The following is a 16,953-nucleotide window of genomic DNA, read 5'->3' on the forward strand; positions in this document are numbered from 1 at the left end:
TCTAAATGGTGGCGTGAAGGATGTGGGAGATGGGCAAGAGGCTAGAGGTGCAGAAAAGCAAAATTCTCTGAGGACTGTAGGACTGGAGAAGGGCTACAGAAATAGGAAGAATGAGCCACAGAGGGGGCTGACCGTGTGGATGAGAATTTTTAAATGGAGATCATGAGGCAATGCAGTTCATCAAGCACATGAGTGATGGGTAAATGGGACTTGGTGTGATTAATGGTACAAGCAAAGTTTTGGATGAGCTTAAGTATATGGAGGGTGGAAACTGTGAGGTTGGCCAGAACAGCATTGGAATAATCATAAAAACAAAAAAACTGCGAATGCTGGAAATCCAAAACAAAAACAGAATTACCTGGAAAAACTCAGCAGGTCTGGCAGCATTGGCGGAGAAGAAAAGAGTTGACGTTTCGAGTCCTCATGACCCTTCGACAGAACTTGAGTTCGAGTCCAAGAAAGAGTTGAAATATAAGCTGGTTTAAGGTGTGTGTGTGTGGGGGGCGGAGAGAGAGAGAGAGAGAGAAGTGGAGGGGGGGTGTGGTTGTAGGGACAAACAAGCAGTGACAGAAGCAGATCATCAAAAGATGTCAACAACAATAGAACAAAAGAACACATAGGTGTTAAAGTTGGTGATATTATCTAAACGAATGTGCTAATTAAGAGTGGATGGTAGGGGACTCAAGGTATAGCAATAGTGGGGGTGGGGAGAGCATAAAATATTTTAAAATATTTAAAAATAATGGAAATAGGTGAGAAAAGAAAAATCTATATAATTTATTGGAAAAAAAAGGAAGGGGGGAAACAGAAAGGGGGTGGGGATGGGGGAGGGAGCTCACGACCTAAAGTTGTTGAATTCAATATTCAGTCCAGAAGGCTTTAAAGTGCCTACTCAGAAGATGAGGTGTTGTTCCTCCAGTTTGCGTTGGGCTTCTCTGGAGCGATGCAGCAAGCCAAGGACAGACATGTGGGCAAGAGAGCAGGGTGGAGTGTTAAAATGGCAAGCGACAGGGAGGTTTGGGTCATTCTTGCGGACAGACCGCAGGTGTTCTGCAAAGCAGTCGCCCAGTTTACGTTTGGTCTCTCCAATGTAGAGGAGACCACATTGGGAGCAACGAATGCAGTAGACTAAGTTGGGGGAAATGCAAGTGAAATGCTGCTTCACTTGAAAGGAGTGTTTGGGCCCTTGGATGGTGAGGAGAGAGGAAGTGAAGGGGCAGGTGTTGCATCTTTTGCATGGGCATGGGGTGGTGCCATAGGAGGGGGTTGAGAGTAGGGGGTGATGGAGGAGTGGACCAGGGTGTCCCGGAGGGAGCGATCCCTACAGAATGCCGATAGGGGGGGTGAAGGGAAGATGTGTTTGGTGGTGGCATCATACTGGAGTTGGCGGAAATGGCGGAGGATGATCCTTTGAATGCGGAGGCTGGTGGGGTGATAATTGAGGACAAGGGGGACCCTATCATGTTTCTGGGAGGGAGGAGAAGGCGTGAGGACGAATGCGTGGGAGATGGGCCGGACACGGTTGAGGGCCCTGTCAACGACCGTGGGTGGAAATCCTCGGTTAAGGAAGAAGGAGGACATGTCAGAGGAACTGTTTTTGAAGGTGGCATCATCGGAACAGATGCGACGGAGGTGAAGGAACTGTCCACCAATATCCATTACAAACCCACCGACTCCCACAGCTACCTCGACTACAGCTCCTCACACCCCGCTTCCTGTAAGGACTCCATCCCATACTCTCAGTTCCTTCGCCTCCGTCGCATCTGTTTCGATGATGCCACCTTCAAAAACAGTTCCTCTGACATGTCCTCCTTCTTCCTTAACCGAGGTTTTCCACCCACGGTCGCTGACAAGGCCCTCAACCGTGTCCGGCCCATCTCCCGCGCATCCGCCCTCACGCCTTCTCCTCCCTCCCAGAAACATGATAGGGTCCCCCTTATCCTCACTTATCACCCCACCAGCCTCTGCATTCAAAGGATCATCCTCCGCCATTTCTGCCAACTCCAGTATGATGCCACCACCAAACACATCTTCCCTTCACCCCCCCTATCGGCATTCTGTAGGGATCGCTCCCTCCGGGACACCCTGGTCCACTCCTCCATCACCCCCTACTCAACCCCCTCCTATGGCACCACCCCATGCCCACGCAAAAGATGCAACACCTGCCCCTTCACTTCCTCTCTCCTCACCGTCCAAGGGCCCAAACACTACTTTCAAGTGAAGCAGCATTTCACTTGCATTTCCCCCAACTTAGTCTACTGCATTCGTTGCTCCCAATGTGGTCTCCTCTACATTGGAGAGACCAAACGTAAACTGGGCGACTGCTTTGCAGAACACCTGCGGTCTGTCCGCAAGAATGACCCAAACCTCCCTGTCGCTTGCCATTTTAACACTCCACCCTGCTCTCTTGCCCACATGTCTGTCCTTGGCTTGCTGCATTGCTCCAGTGAAACCCAACACAAACTGGAGGAACAACACCTCATCTTCCGAGTAGGCACTTTACAGCCTTCCGGACTGAATATTGAATTCAACAACTTTAGGTCGTGAGCTCCCTCCCCCATCCCCACCCCCTTTCTGTTTCCCCCTTCCTTTTTTTTTTCCAATAAATTATATAGATTTTTCTTTTCTCACCTATTTCCATTATTTTTAAATATTTTAAAATATTTTATGCTCTCCCCACCCCCACTAGAGCTATACCTCGAGTCCCCTACCATCCATTCCTAATTAGCACATTCGTTTAGATAATATCACCAACTTTAACACCTATGTGTTCTTTTGTTCTATTGTTGTTGACATCTTTTGATGATCTGCTTCTTTCACTGCTTGTTTGTCCCTACAACCACACCCCCTCTCCACTTCTCTCTCTCTCCGCCCCCCCACACACACACCTTAAACCAGCTTATATTTCAACTCTTTCTTGGACTCGAACTCAAGTTCTGTCGAAGGGTCATGAGGACTCGAAACGTCAACTCTTTTCTTCTCTGCCGATGCTGCCAGACCTGCTGAGTTTTTCCAGGTAATTCTGTTATTGTTTTGGAATAATCATGTTTGGCAGTACTAAAAGCATGGATGAGAAATTCAGCAAAGATGGGTTGAGCCAGGGTGACGATGGGCAACGTTATGGAAGTGCAAGTAGGAAGGGATATGGACTCAAAAGCTCAGCTTTAGATAGGATGGTGATACTAACAACAGTCTGATTCTGCCTGAGACAGTGGCCAAAAGGAGGTACAGGATCAGTGTATAGGAGTTTGTGGTGAGGCTAAAGGTAATATCAATCTTCCCAATGTTTAATTGAATACCGTGAATTGAAACAGAGATATGGCTGACACAGTCCATTAAAATTAATGCTATTGACACTTTCCCCACAAAAGAGAGTCATGTGCACCTAAATATTGGATTAGAATTGTATAATTCTGCTTTTCATGGTGAAGATCGGGTCAAATTAGCAATTAAATAAATATTAAGAAAATAATCGTTTGCATTTATTACTTCCGCTTTACCTCCCATTTCAGTGATTTCACCCTCTGAAATGTCAAGCTGTGATCCATTGCTTTCTATGCTGGAACCATTTATACTGGGAGGAACAATTAAAGGCATTGCTGAGATCTGCAATCTTTCAGAAACAAAAGAGAAATTCTGATTGCTGGTTGTATTCAGAGTTTCAGTAACATCTAAAACAAAACACAATGACATAAAATTACACAGTCATTTTGAGATACAAGAGTGTAAATCATTGAACTCTTTTTTTTTTTAAAGAGTTCTCTTGTTAGGTACCCAATAGGCTTGACCCTACTGCGCAGCTGGAGGATGCAGGAAGTAAAACTTATCTATTTATCAGAACAAACTGAGAAGTAGATAAAAAATATACTGAAATACAAAAGTATTATTTGAATGGTACTGATGAAAGGTTACAACTTGAAATGTTCAATCTTATTCTCTCTCCACAGACTCTGCCAGCCCTGCTGTGCAGTTCCAGCTTTTTCTGTGTTTATTTCAGATTTCCAGCATACGCAGTATTTTGCTTTTGTTTTATTTGGATGCTTTCAATTTTAAAACTGCAGCAACTTTACGATTACTTAAAAATAGTTTTACAGTAAAAACTATAATTAACTGTATATCATTAATATTCTCAATAATTCAAGTGGAAGCCACCTGCTAACACTTTTTACTTTCAAAACATTCAAAATGAGAGCTAAACAACAACAGTCCTCTAGCCAGCAAGATTAGTTGGCATTGCACAGGTGATTTTCTGGCTCACCTCTCCAACACAGTATTGGGTGCAGAAATTAGAACTGTGGAACTGCCAACAAGACTGTGTACTGACTACAATGCTCCAGTCCTAAAAGCTGAGCCCATGACTAATACTAGGGAAGCAGGCACTATCTGGTCTCCTGGTTTTTTAGTTAGAACCATAGAAAAGTTATAGGACAGAAGGAGGCCATTCGGCCCATCTTGTCCATACCTGCCCAAGGATACCCAGGTGCCCTTTCTAATCCCACCTTCCTGCGCCCGGCCCATAGCCCTGCAGCTTACAGCACTTTAGGTGCAGATCCAGGTACTTTTTAAAAGAATTTAAAGTTTCTGCCTCTACCATTAACTTGGGCAGCGAATTCCAGACACCCAATACCCTCTCCGTAAAAAAGTTCTTCCTCATGTCCCTCCTACACCTTCTGCCACTTATCTTGAATCTATATCCCCTGGTTCTAGAATCCTCCATCAAGGGAAACAATTTTATTCTGTCCACTCTATCTAGTCCCCTCATAATTTTGTATACCTCAATCAAGTCACCTCTCAGCTCTTCTTTGTTCTAAGGAAAATAACCCCAACCTATCCAATCTCTCCTTGTAGCTACACTTTTCTAACCCTGGTAACATTCTTGTAAAACTCCTCTGCACTCTCTCCAGAGCTATTATGTCCTTCCTGTAATGTGGTGACCAGAACTGCACACAATACTCCAGTTGTGGCCTCACCAGTGTTTATACAGTTCCAACATTATATCCTTACTTCTATATTCTATACCTCTGCCAATGAAGGAGAGCATTCCATATGCCTTCTTTACAACCTTGTCTACTTGAACTGCAGCCTTCAAGGGCCTGTGTATTTGTACACCAAGATCTTTCACTTCATCTACCCCTCTTAGTATATTCCCATTTATTTTGTAATCCCTCTAACTATTTGACTCCCTAAATGTATGACCTTACACTTCTCTATGTTATAATCCAACGCCACTTTACCGCCCACTCCACCAACCCATCTACATCGTTTTGGATATTATGGCTATCTACACTATCCACTACTCAGACAATCTTTGTGTCATCTGCAAATTTCTAAATCATGCCCCCCACGTTCATGTCCAAATCGTTAATATAAAACACAAACAGCAAAGGTCCCAACACCGAGCCCTGTGGAACACTACTTGAGACAACTTCCCATTCACAAGGGCATACATCGACCATTATCCTTTGTTTCCTGTTACAAAGCCAACCTTTTATCCAGTTTGCCACATTACCCTGAATCCCATGGGCTTTTATTTTCCTGACCAATCTGCCATGTGGGACCTTGTCAAATGCCTTGCTAAAATCTATGTACACAACATCCACTGCACTACTTTCATCAACCCTTCTTGTCACTTCCTCAAAGAATTCAATCAAATTTGTGAGGCAAGACCTTCCTTTAACAAATCCATGCTGACCATCCCTGACTAGTCCATGCCTTTCCACGTGACAGTTAATCCTATCTCTCAGGATTGATTCTACTAATTTGCTCACTACCGATGTAAGACTAACTGGCCTATAATTGTTTGGTATTTCCTTTGATCCCTTTTTAAACAATGGAACTACGTTTGTATTTCTCCAGTCCTCCGGTACCTCCCCTGTATCTAGTGAAGATTGGAAAATCATCCTCAGAGCTTCTGCTATCTCCTCCCTGACATCCTTCAGCAGCCTCAGAAACAATCCATCTGGCCCTGGTGACTTATTAACTTTCAAGGATTTCAACCCTTCGAGTACTTCCTCTCTCTTTATAACTAACCTGTCCAATATCTCACAGTGTTCCTCCTGGTCTACCATATCTACATCCACCCTTTCATTTGTAAACACGGAGACAAAATATTCATTCAAAACCCTTCCCACAGCCTCTGCATCTACACACAAGTTTCTATCTTCATCTCTGATAGGTCCCACTTTTTCCTTAACTAACCTTTTAGCATTAATGTATTGGCAAAACATCTTTGGGTTATCTTTAACTTTACTTGCTAATCTTTTTTCATGCCCTCTCTTTGATTTCCTTATTTCCTTTTTTACTTCGTCCCTGCACTTCCTATATTCGTCTAGACTATCTGCAGTGCTTAGTTCTTTGTGCCTATTGTACGCTTTCTTTTTCAGTTTGATCTTCCCCTGTATTCCTCTAAACAACCAGGGAGGTCTAGATTTGGCAGTACCACTCTTATTTTTGTGGAGGACATGTCTACTTTGTACAATTAGGATCTCGCTTTTTAGTGTTTCCCACTGGTTTTCCACTGTTTTATCCTCCAGCAGTGCTGTCCAGTCCACCTCAGCCAAGTCCCTTCTCATTTCTGCAAAATTTGCTTTCCCCCAGTTCAAGACTTTAACTACTGCCTTATCTCTGTCCTTTTCCATGGTAATGCTAAATCTAACTGAATTGTGATCACTGTCGCCGATATGGTCGCCAACTGTCACATCACCCACTTGCACTTCTTCGTTCCCAAGACTAGGTCTAGAATTGCATCTCCTCTCATTGGGATTGTCACTACTTGGTTGAAAAAAATTTCCTGGACACACTGCATGAACTTTTCTTCATCAGTACCCCTTATATTGTTTGACTCCCAGTTGATATTGAAGTCTCTTACTATTATTGCTCTCTTGTTCTTACAAGCAGAAATTTGCCTACATACTTTCAGCAGTTGGTCCAATGCCTGGAATTACTCATAACACAAGGTGAGAGCCATATGAAGATAGATGATCATAACAGCACTATTGAAACTTCTAAACTTTTCATCAAGAGCAACAATTATAGGTGCTGTTGGAGAGGATTGATGCAGGGAGGTGGGGTAATCCAACGCACTCCAATGGCAAAACAGCAATCAATTGTGTAATTTAGTCATTTGCACATGTCAATTTCCAATATATTCACCAGATGTGTACAATCCATTTTAATGTATAAACAGGAGTTACACTACAGAGAGAAGTTTGATTTTATATTTTCTCCATTTAATCAGAATACATTTCATATTTAGGGAAATAAATTTGAATTTCCAATAATTATCAGCACATTGGGGCAACTTGCTGTAACAAGGCAGATACTACATTGTATCAGTATTTCAACTTGCAACACAATACACACATCCCTTAAATGTAGTCTGTGCATAGCACACATTTATCTCCTTCCTGTTGTCAATATTTTATGGCTACATTTTTCTTATACTTCATTGATTTGCGTCCAAGTAAAACAGCAGCAGGTCAGGATTAAAGTGGAAGAAAGGGTGAGAGTTAAAATGAAGGAGAGTAGCTACAAATTGCCAAGGAGAAACTACTAAGGATATGACAAAGCAAGTAGCCCTGAATTACCAGAGATGAATGTGCCAATACTTCTACAAATCTTCTGGGGAGGCAAATACAAAGGGAAACAAATGCCATACCCAATTTTATTTATACGCACTTGTAAATACACATACATACACACACACACATATACTTACACACACATCAGATTGTAAATTTTAAAATAGTTACCTGAAGCATTAGTGAATGAAGCATTTGCTGACTTAGCAGTTCGTCGAAGCCTTGCGTGAGGCCTCCCACTGAAGATCTGCTCTTCAGGAATTGGAAACGGGAATGGATCTCGTGTGGTAGTGGTTCTTACTGTTCTGTTTATTGCACTAATTGTGGAGGTGTTGACTGGAATAACAGGAGGAACTGAAAGTGTAGTAGTGCTGATAACGTTGTTAGAATTGTCTTGACCAACTGAGCCAATCCAAGCATCAAGAGTGCCTTTGCTGATGCGACTGGCTGTAGACTGGGCTCTTTGAGTGCTAGCACTAGTAGTAGCAGTACTTGTTGATATCCGTCTGCCGGAAGTCACATCAGGTGCAGGTGCAGCAGTTGCAACAGGGCCATATAAATTTGACTGTAAGTTGTCTACCACCAGTTTACAGAATGGAACTGCAAAACAAACATAATGTTAGTAGGAAAGCCAAATACTGCACTTGCTGGAAATCTGAAATAAACACAGAAAATGCTAGGAATACTCAGCAGGTCTGGTGGCAGTTGTGGAGAGAGAAATGGATTTAATGTTGCTGATCATGACCTTGTATTTCCAGCATTTTCTGTTTTTATTACACATAAGTGTGTGGGAAGGCAAAATGGGCTAAACTCTATATACAGAATTCACTGAATTTCTTTGAAAAGCTGTGATCAGTATTTCTTGACATTTATTTTGAAAATCAGCATCAGTTTTGCAGACATTATTTGCAATAATGAAGTAAATCACAAATTTCATCACTAAATTGCCTTTTGAAGTGAAACCAACAGCTGTAAACAAGAGTCTGAAAAATACATGCCTCTTCTGCCTTGGGGGTAGATATCTAAGCACTCGTGTTTACTAAAATGATTAAGACAGAACAATTGCTTAAAATTGACACCATTATAGCAATTTCCACTTGGTTCTCAACCTAGCACCTCATGTAGTTCTCCTTAGGTTTGATTAGCTAGATACTTAACATGCATGAAAACCCACCACCATGTTTTAGGATCTCCAAAGAAGTAAAGCTTTTGGGTGTTTGTCCATTCTCTTGCGACATGGACTCCCCATTAAACTTAATCCAGAGGAGTTAGGGACAGGTTGAAGAGCCAATGATTGGGGATCCACCGGATTGCATAGGGGTACTGCTGGATGATAAACACCTGAAACTTGACAAATGTTAACTTCCCACTGCATCGATAGCCAGAAACAAACTACCCACTGGTTTGCGACAATGAACATTTCTATAGTGCCTTTCAAATATAGAAACATCCCATTAGGCTTCATAGAAGAGAAAAGGTGCAGGTGCCTTTCAAATGCAGAAACATCCCATTAGGCTTCATAGAAGAGAAAAAGTGCAGGCACCCAAGCTTTTGGCGGGATTAGAAGTGAGTGAAAGTTTCAACTTGCAGACTCCACCGCAAAAGTTAGTGCAGAGTGAAGGAGAGATCACAGAAGACCGGAGTCACAGGACCAGAGAAGTTTAAGGGGGACATAAACTAGAGAGGGTTAAAGAGGTAGGATGCGGTAATGCAGTGAAAGGGTTTGTAGATGAGGATAATTATTTTAAATTTAATGTACATTAGTGAGGCTGTAGTTGATGCATGAGCAGGAAATAGTATGGAATAGGATATCCAGAGTGAAATTTCGATAATAAAATTGATGAAGCGTGGAGGCTGGTGAGAAGAACACTTTTTAAATCAAATCCAGAAGTGTCAAGGGTGTGGATCAAAGTTTTGATAGCAGAGTGGCTGAGGTAAGAGCAGTGACATCCAGAAATAAAGTGTTTTAACACTAGTTTTCATATGGAATTTGAAACTCAGCACTACGCCCAAAGCCAAGGTTTCTTACGGGCTGTAGGTAGAATTGAAAATAAAGATACAGATTTTTAGGCTGGCACCCAAAATAATGGATTTTGCCTCACTGATATCTAATTGATACAAATTCTGACTTATCCACAATTTGTCAGCCAGATAGGAGTTGGTCATGGGGTTGAAAGAAATTTTGGAATGGTATAACTGGGTGTCATCTTCACCTGGGAAAGGCGACCCTGTCTCTATGGATGATGTCAGGGAGGGTTAGGGGGTGAAGGTGTGAAAGGCAGGAGTGAAAGAGCTGTCAAGCAGATCAACTGTGCCAGTAGATGAAAGGGAAGGGACGATGGAGGTCAGAGTTAGGCGATGAATTGCTAAGGGAGTACAAGGCAGTTTTCGTTTTCCCCCAGGGGTGGAGGGTAAAACGACTAGATGTAAGCAGGGATAATAAGTATTATTGCAGAAAAAAATCTCAGCTCCACTGACATATTATCCTTCCCTAAAAATGCTATCCAATACACCAAATAGGATGAGCAACAATGATAACCTTGCATCAGTCCTCTTTTGGCAGAGGCAGGTTCAGCAAATTTCTGATCTACCTGTACACATATTTTGGAATTGATAGGGTTTCATGGAATTCCAAGACTGGAGCAGCACTTGAATGAAGTAGGGAGAACACAAAACATGATCTTTCCCTTTAGAAATCTGTTTGAGTGTTTTTTTAACTGCAGTGGATTACTTGCTTGGCTTAGTATATATCTCTCAGGTTCTCTATCTATATATTTGCTGTGAGGATAATGCTGGTTGTTTCTTAACTAAGGGATGTAGGGACTTGACTTTTGAAGTGAAAACACAGCAAGCCCTGAGTGACATGAATTTCCAGGCCACAGCTGATGATTACCCAACCACCTGATTCATTAGTGGGATCTAAAGGTCTGTACCCATCAATCGATGCTGGGTTTCTTCCCAATCAATTTTAAATAACCTTGCAATGCAATTCCCAGTGGGAAGACAGCTGTCACTATACTAATAGCAGGAAGCTTACTAGTTGTTCATGCTTGGCCTAAATAGCCAAGTGGTTATGGTACTGGGTTTGTAAACCCAAGATCAAGAGTTCAAATCTCACAATGGCAAAAACTATGAAACTTCATCTGAAACAAATGGAAATGGGTTTGTACTCGAAAGAGTTACTAGTTGTTCATGGTGGCAAACTGCCTTGTTTTAATTGTTTGAACTCCAGCCGTACAACTGCATTCGCTTGGGATTCCTAAGCCCTGTGTCCTGTCAACACTAGGATATGCCCCCATAGAGAGAAGTGTCCAAGTTGATGTGGTTTGTATGTGTGAAATAGCTGGATGACCAAAAAAATGACATTTAAATATGAGTGCAGTCATTTGTAGAAGCCATGACTGTTGAGTTATTCTTGTCCTCATCTGACAGTCATATTTCTCAGCAGGATTTAGAGGGCAGCAAATAGGAGTGGAAGCCTGAGCTAATTTTAATTCTCCCTCAGCAGAAATGCTAATGCCAACTATCAATACGACTGCTGCCTCAGCTGATATCAGTTACTTCGGGAAGACTTTTCCCCCTGTTGGGGGTGGATGTGCAGGAGCTGGCGTGTGCAGGCACACCTCCGATCGGCGCTCCCAATTGGGGGCTCACCGCCATTTTATGTGGGCGGGTCAATTAAGGCCCACCCTGCGTGTCATCCACCAGGAAGCACTATGCGCTCTCTGTGTGGGCTGGGGGGGGAGGCGGATTCCCTCGGCCTAGAGTGTGCTCTTTTGCGCATGAGTGCAAGAAAGCATACTCATTTCCCTGAGGCTAAGTGCTGCCTCAGGGAGATCGGCGCCAAATTTAAAAATGGTCGATGTACAAAAATAACATTTCCCTGACATGTCCCCTCATGTGACCCTATCACATGAGTTGGGACATGTCCATCACTTTTAATCAAACTTTTATTAAATTTTTAAAAGCCCTCATGAAACCTCATCCCACCCGTGGATGAGGTTTCATGCTTTTCCTAAAGCACACTAGGGCTCCCGGCCTGCCCACCAACCTTAAGGTTGGATGGGTAGGTCCATTAATTACTTGAATTAGTTTTTAAATGGCCTCAATAGGCCATTTAAACAGGTTGGCGGGTGCACAGCTGATTTGGCTGTGCCCTTGCCGACCTGAAAATTGAAATGACGCGGGGTGAAGTCAGGAGTTCCGCCCAACATCATCCCGCGTCGGCGAGCAGGCCCCACCCCCCACCCGCCAACCTCAATATCCTGGCCTACAATATTAATTGGAAATTGAACTTGGGACCTCTGTGGTTTGCACAACTAAATACCAGACAATGTCATAATGTGATTGGTTGAACCTAAATTTATGCAATTATAGTTTGAAAGTTTCATTATAACAGTTTAAAGTTAATATTACAGTAATGTTATTGTAAATGACTGTTTATTAGCATCTAATGCATGAGCAAATGTAAAACCTGCTAACCAAACTAAGACAAAAATAAATTAGCCAGAGAACAAGCAGTTCTTTGAACACTCTCCAATGCCTTGTGGAACAGATTAGCCCTGGTTACTGACACAAACATATCTGCAGGTAAAGACAAAAATTGCAGAATATATGAAAGCAAATTTTTTTTGTAAACCACACTGTAATTCCAGAGTCTTTATTGGATGGTTAGGTATCATCTTCCTGTGTAACAGTAATAGGTGAAGAAAGAAGGTTACTAAACCATCATTCTTTCAGTTACAGAAATATTAGTCACCAGCACAAATACAATCATACATCTTAGAATTTTTGGTTTAGCTAAATGTCCACAACACCTTGAGACTCACCTACGATAGGTTCCGTTTCAGTTGAATTTACGAGATATAACCTCCAGGAGTACGAGAGGTTCAAAGCTTCTGAGCACTCCTCACACACAGCTTTGACAGAAAACGCATCATTCCAGTTGATGGAATTATTCAAACATTCAACACAGAACAGTTTTACCAGTCTGTAAAAAAGCAGCAATATATGTTCAAGAGATAGCTAAGGATTCATCAGCAATAAACCACCAGACTCACTGGGTAGAATCCTCCAATCCCAGGAGCAGCAGAAAGCTTGGCAGACGGGGGAAACTTAATTTTGTGTGAGGCCAAAAATCAGTTTGCTGACAGCAGGGTGAATTTTAGGAATTATGTTCTCGGGACTTTAAAGGCAGGTTAAAGGTGGGTCAAGCTTCCTAACGAACAATGTCAGGAAGCCCTTTTGCATGTATTAGCATGTTATACATGCTCATTAAAAGGCCACCTTGTCAGAATTAAGATCCCCCTCCAAATTAAGTTCCCTGTCAGCAAGAAATTAGAATGTTCACTTTTATGGCCACATATAAGCGGCTTGCACCTGTGTGGTAGACTTCTTCTATGATTAAAGGTGAGTTACTATGGCATTGTCCTCCTTAGGGAGCATCTATAAGTGCCAGCCTCTGCTTGAGACCAGGTGGTTGCATTGCAAGTTGTATGGAAGGTGACCAAAGAAGGGAGAATGGGTCACAGGGGAAGGGTGCAGCAGTGGCCAGGCAGAGGTAGAAGAGATAGTGCAGGCTGTCCAGGTGCCCTTTAAATATGACACAAGTCTCTGAACTGAGACTCCAGAACGGAAGATTCTGGCCATTGTCTAAAAGAACCACACTCAATTTAATTATTATTTTCCTTTTTAAATACTTGGAGAAACTCTTACTAGTGTTTTTATATTTATAGCAAGCTTTTTCTCATACTCTAATTCCTCCATCTCTATTACTTTTTAAATCATTCTTTGCTGGTTTTTAAATTCTGTCCAACCTTCTGACCTCCACTAATCTTCACAGAATTGAATGCTTTTTCTTTCAATTTAATATTTTCTTTAACTTCCTTAGTTAGCTACGGATGGTGCATTTGTCTCCTAGAGTCTTTGTCATTGGAATGAATGTTACGAAACGCCTCCTTAAATGCCTGCCACTGTATTTCTACTGATCCACCGATTACCCATGCAGGTCAACTAGAAACCAGCTTGATCTGAAAAGATCCAGATGACATTGTGACTTCCCCCAGCTCCTGCCATTACAAAGAATGCTACAATAGCAAAAACACCATCAATTTACCTACAAGAGAGTTTTTTTAATGGTTAAAAGTAGCAAAGAGAAAATCTCCCATTCTCTCCAAACTGTAAAAACTTCAAAAATATTGTCCTAATCTCTGCTTATCGCTTTGTTTTTGTTTTGTGCCAACACCACATACAATTCCCAATAATGAGAAGATATGCTCCCAAAGCCTGATGCTTTCTGGCTAGCCACTAGATCATGATAAAGTGTAAAATGAACTCCAAAATATTTAATAACCTTTCCTGTAGAAAATTTGTTTTGTAGGTGTTCTGTATACCATGATTTTAAGTATATACCTTAAGTTGTCTTCCTTTTTGATGGTTATAAACTGTTGTGCTTCTGAAGAATATCTGTTATTATTGTTAACTGTTAACTTGAAGAGAAACTGGTCAATGTCAGTTTTCAGTGCAGACATCGAGACACTGACTGTGCTGGAAGTTGTGTTCAGTGGGTTTGGTGCATCAGGCTTGAAGCAAGGAACATTTAATCCACTCACTGTTTCACAAGCCCAGGAAAATCTGTGCAATGTTGAAGAAGAGCAGAATAAATGTGGATGTTTCAAATAAAGAACAGACTAGATTACAATTTACAAAAATGATTGAACTATTAGGACACCTAGGAAAAAAAAAACATGCAAAGTTTGTTGTTTTTCAGCTACTTCTCTTGAGAGAGAAACACTAGAAATATAAATGTGTGCTACGAGGTTAGTGCAGGAGGGAAGGACTCATATCATGGACCATGCAGCAAGTTCAGAAACAAAGGAAAAGTCTACTGAGGAGACTGTCATTTTGATTCAGGCAAAGGCAATTTCCTTGCCAAGAAAGTAAATACATCCATGGGAGGATTTAAACCAGCATGAAGCGGTTTGGGACAAGAGACCAAAGCCAGAATTAATGAAGTGGCTCAAGTACTAGAAAAAGATATTGCTGAAATAAATGAAGAAAATATTTTTTATTATTCATTCATGGGATGTGGGTGTCACTGACCAGGCCAGCATTTAATGCCCATTCCAAACTTCCCTTGTTCAAAGAGCATTTAAGTGTCAACTACATTGCTGTGGGTCTGGAGCGACATGTAGGCCAGACCAGGTAAGAATGGCAGATTTGCTTCCCCAAAGGGTGTAAGTGAACCAGATGGGTTTTTAAGACAATTGACAATGGTTTCATGGTCATCATCAGACTTTTAATTTCAGATTTTTTATTGAATTCAAATTTCACCATCTGCCATTGTGGGATTTGAACCCAGGTCCCCAGTGCATTACCCTAAGGGCAGAATTTTTCCCTCGTCTGGCGGGCGCAGCGGGCTGCCAAATCACCAGCTGCCCACAACTGGGTTCCAACCATGATTTCATGCTGGCTGACCAATAACAACCAGCCTGTGTGAAACGTGTGCTGGGAGCCTCAGTGCTGCCAGGGTGGGGGTGGGAGGAGCGCGAGCGCTGAGCTGTGAGCTGTGCACAGAGCTGCCTCAGGGAACCAGTGGATTTTAAATGCCAAAATAAACTTTTAATATATGAGATAAACATGTTCCCACATGTGACTCAGTCACATGAAGAGGGACATGTGAAAAAGGATGTTAAATTTTTTTTTTCTTTTAGTAAGCACTGGAAACCTCATTCCACCCATAGATGAGGTTTCATTAAAAATGCAAAAGCTGCCTGGCCTATTCACCTGCCCGCCAACCAAGTGGTTGAGCGAGCAGTGAAAAATGCAGCTTAACTAATTACTTAAGGGTCTTAATAGGCCTCTTAATTGTTGGCGGGCAGCGCGTCCGCCAACCAAAAGATTCTAGTCCAGTGTCAATAACACTATGCCACCACTTCAGTTCCAATTGTTCTGCCAATAGTTAAATTGAAGATTATGTATTGGAACTCAGTAGACTATATGCAAGATTGGGGAATTTCTAGTCTTAATTTTTGCAATCAGTGACGGCATTTAAGTTATCAGACTGTGCTAAAGCATTGAATACGGACAGACTTCTAGGTTTGACAGGAGTTTACATTTCAGAAAGGCACGCACGGCTAGAACAGATGTCAGAGGCTCTTAAAAAATTCCTTGGAAAACATTCCTTTCCAGCAGAGTTCATGGTGCAATTGGACCATTTGGCATTAAGACAGAAAATGGAGGATACCATATTAATGGCGTGGCAAGACCGTCTCAATACAGGACTCAAGCATCAATACAAAAGGAGAATTGTAACTAGAAAAAATAAGGACAGAAACGCCTTTGACAATTATGAAAGGTGAAAAGAATTGGGGACTTGCAACAAAAGAATGAACTGCAGAAATGCCCAGGATGTGGTCAATTGGCGTCTTAGGTGCGAGACGTAATGGTATTTTGAAATGACTTGTCCTAGATGGTATAAATAAGGTTTGGAATTAAACGAAAGACAGAAGACTCGGAAGGAGATGATGGAAATATTACCAAAGAGCGGGTATTGTATCAGTTACAAGAAGTTTCAGCCCAGTAATGAATGTGTCGGTTGCAGAGTCCTTCAATTGTGTGGTATGAGACAGCGGATGCACATCCACAGTGTGTGGAATAGACTGGCTAAAAGGCTACCTAGTCTCCTTAAGTAATAAGGATCAGAACAAGGGCAAATGGAGTGCAGCTGGCAAACTGAATGAAGACTTGGGCCAGAACCTTACGCCTCACTTGCTGACACGTTAAATGACATGCAGTGATGTCGAGCGTGTGTCCAAACATCACCACGTGTCATTCCGATCTTCATTTTGGCAGGCGCGCACTGGAAGCAGCTGCGCACCCGCCAAACTGTCAAAGGCCTGTTAAGGCCATTAATTAGCTAATTAAAATGATTGTCAGAGCTACCTGTCTAACCTTAAGGTTGGCGGGCAGGCGAAGAGCCCAGGCGGCCTTCGCATTTTTCATGAAACCTCATCCACAGGCGGGATGAGGTTTCATGAAGTGTTTATTAATAAAATATCTTATGAAAATTCATAAACATGTCCCAGCTCATATTACAATATTACAATGTCACATGAGGGGACATGTCTGAGTAATTTTATTTTTTCTTTTATTCCAATGTTTTATTGTTACGGCCATCAGAAACTATTTTCAATCAGGTGCGAAAGAGCACAGGCCCTGACTCTCCCTCCTCCCCCTGCCTGCACAGGTAACATTGAGCACTTCCGGGTGTGCATCACGTTGGGCTGGCCTTAATTGGCCCGCCCACATAGAATGGTGGCGAGCAGCCAATCGCAGGCAGTGATTGGCTCTGTGTCTGCCCACGCACACACCT

General features: G+C 42.2%; 1 protein-coding gene across 1 annotated transcript in view; it reads right to left on the reverse strand.

Annotated features, from left to right (window-relative positions):
• LOC121276026 (polycystic kidney disease protein 1-like 1) overlaps positions 1-16,953 on the reverse strand; it is a 252,137-nt gene that overhangs the window by 185,793 nt on the left and 49,391 nt on the right. The window contains exons 8-11 of the mRNA XM_041183968.1: positions 13,992-14,213; positions 12,410-12,570; positions 7,752-8,180; positions 3,501-3,671 (exon numbers count right to left, since the gene is read on the reverse strand). Coding sequence (XP_041039902.1) covers positions 3,501-3,671; positions 7,752-8,180; positions 12,410-12,570; positions 13,992-14,213 — 983 coding nt within the window. The remainder of the gene's footprint in view (positions 1-3,500; positions 3,672-7,751; positions 8,181-12,409; positions 12,571-13,991; positions 14,214-16,953) is intronic.

The sequence above is a fragment of the Carcharodon carcharias genome, chromosome 3 (assembly GCF_017639515.1).
Source record: "Carcharodon carcharias isolate sCarCar2 chromosome 3, sCarCar2.pri, whole genome shotgun sequence".
NCBI lineage: Eukaryota > Metazoa > Chordata > Chondrichthyes > Lamniformes > Lamnidae > Carcharodon > Carcharodon carcharias.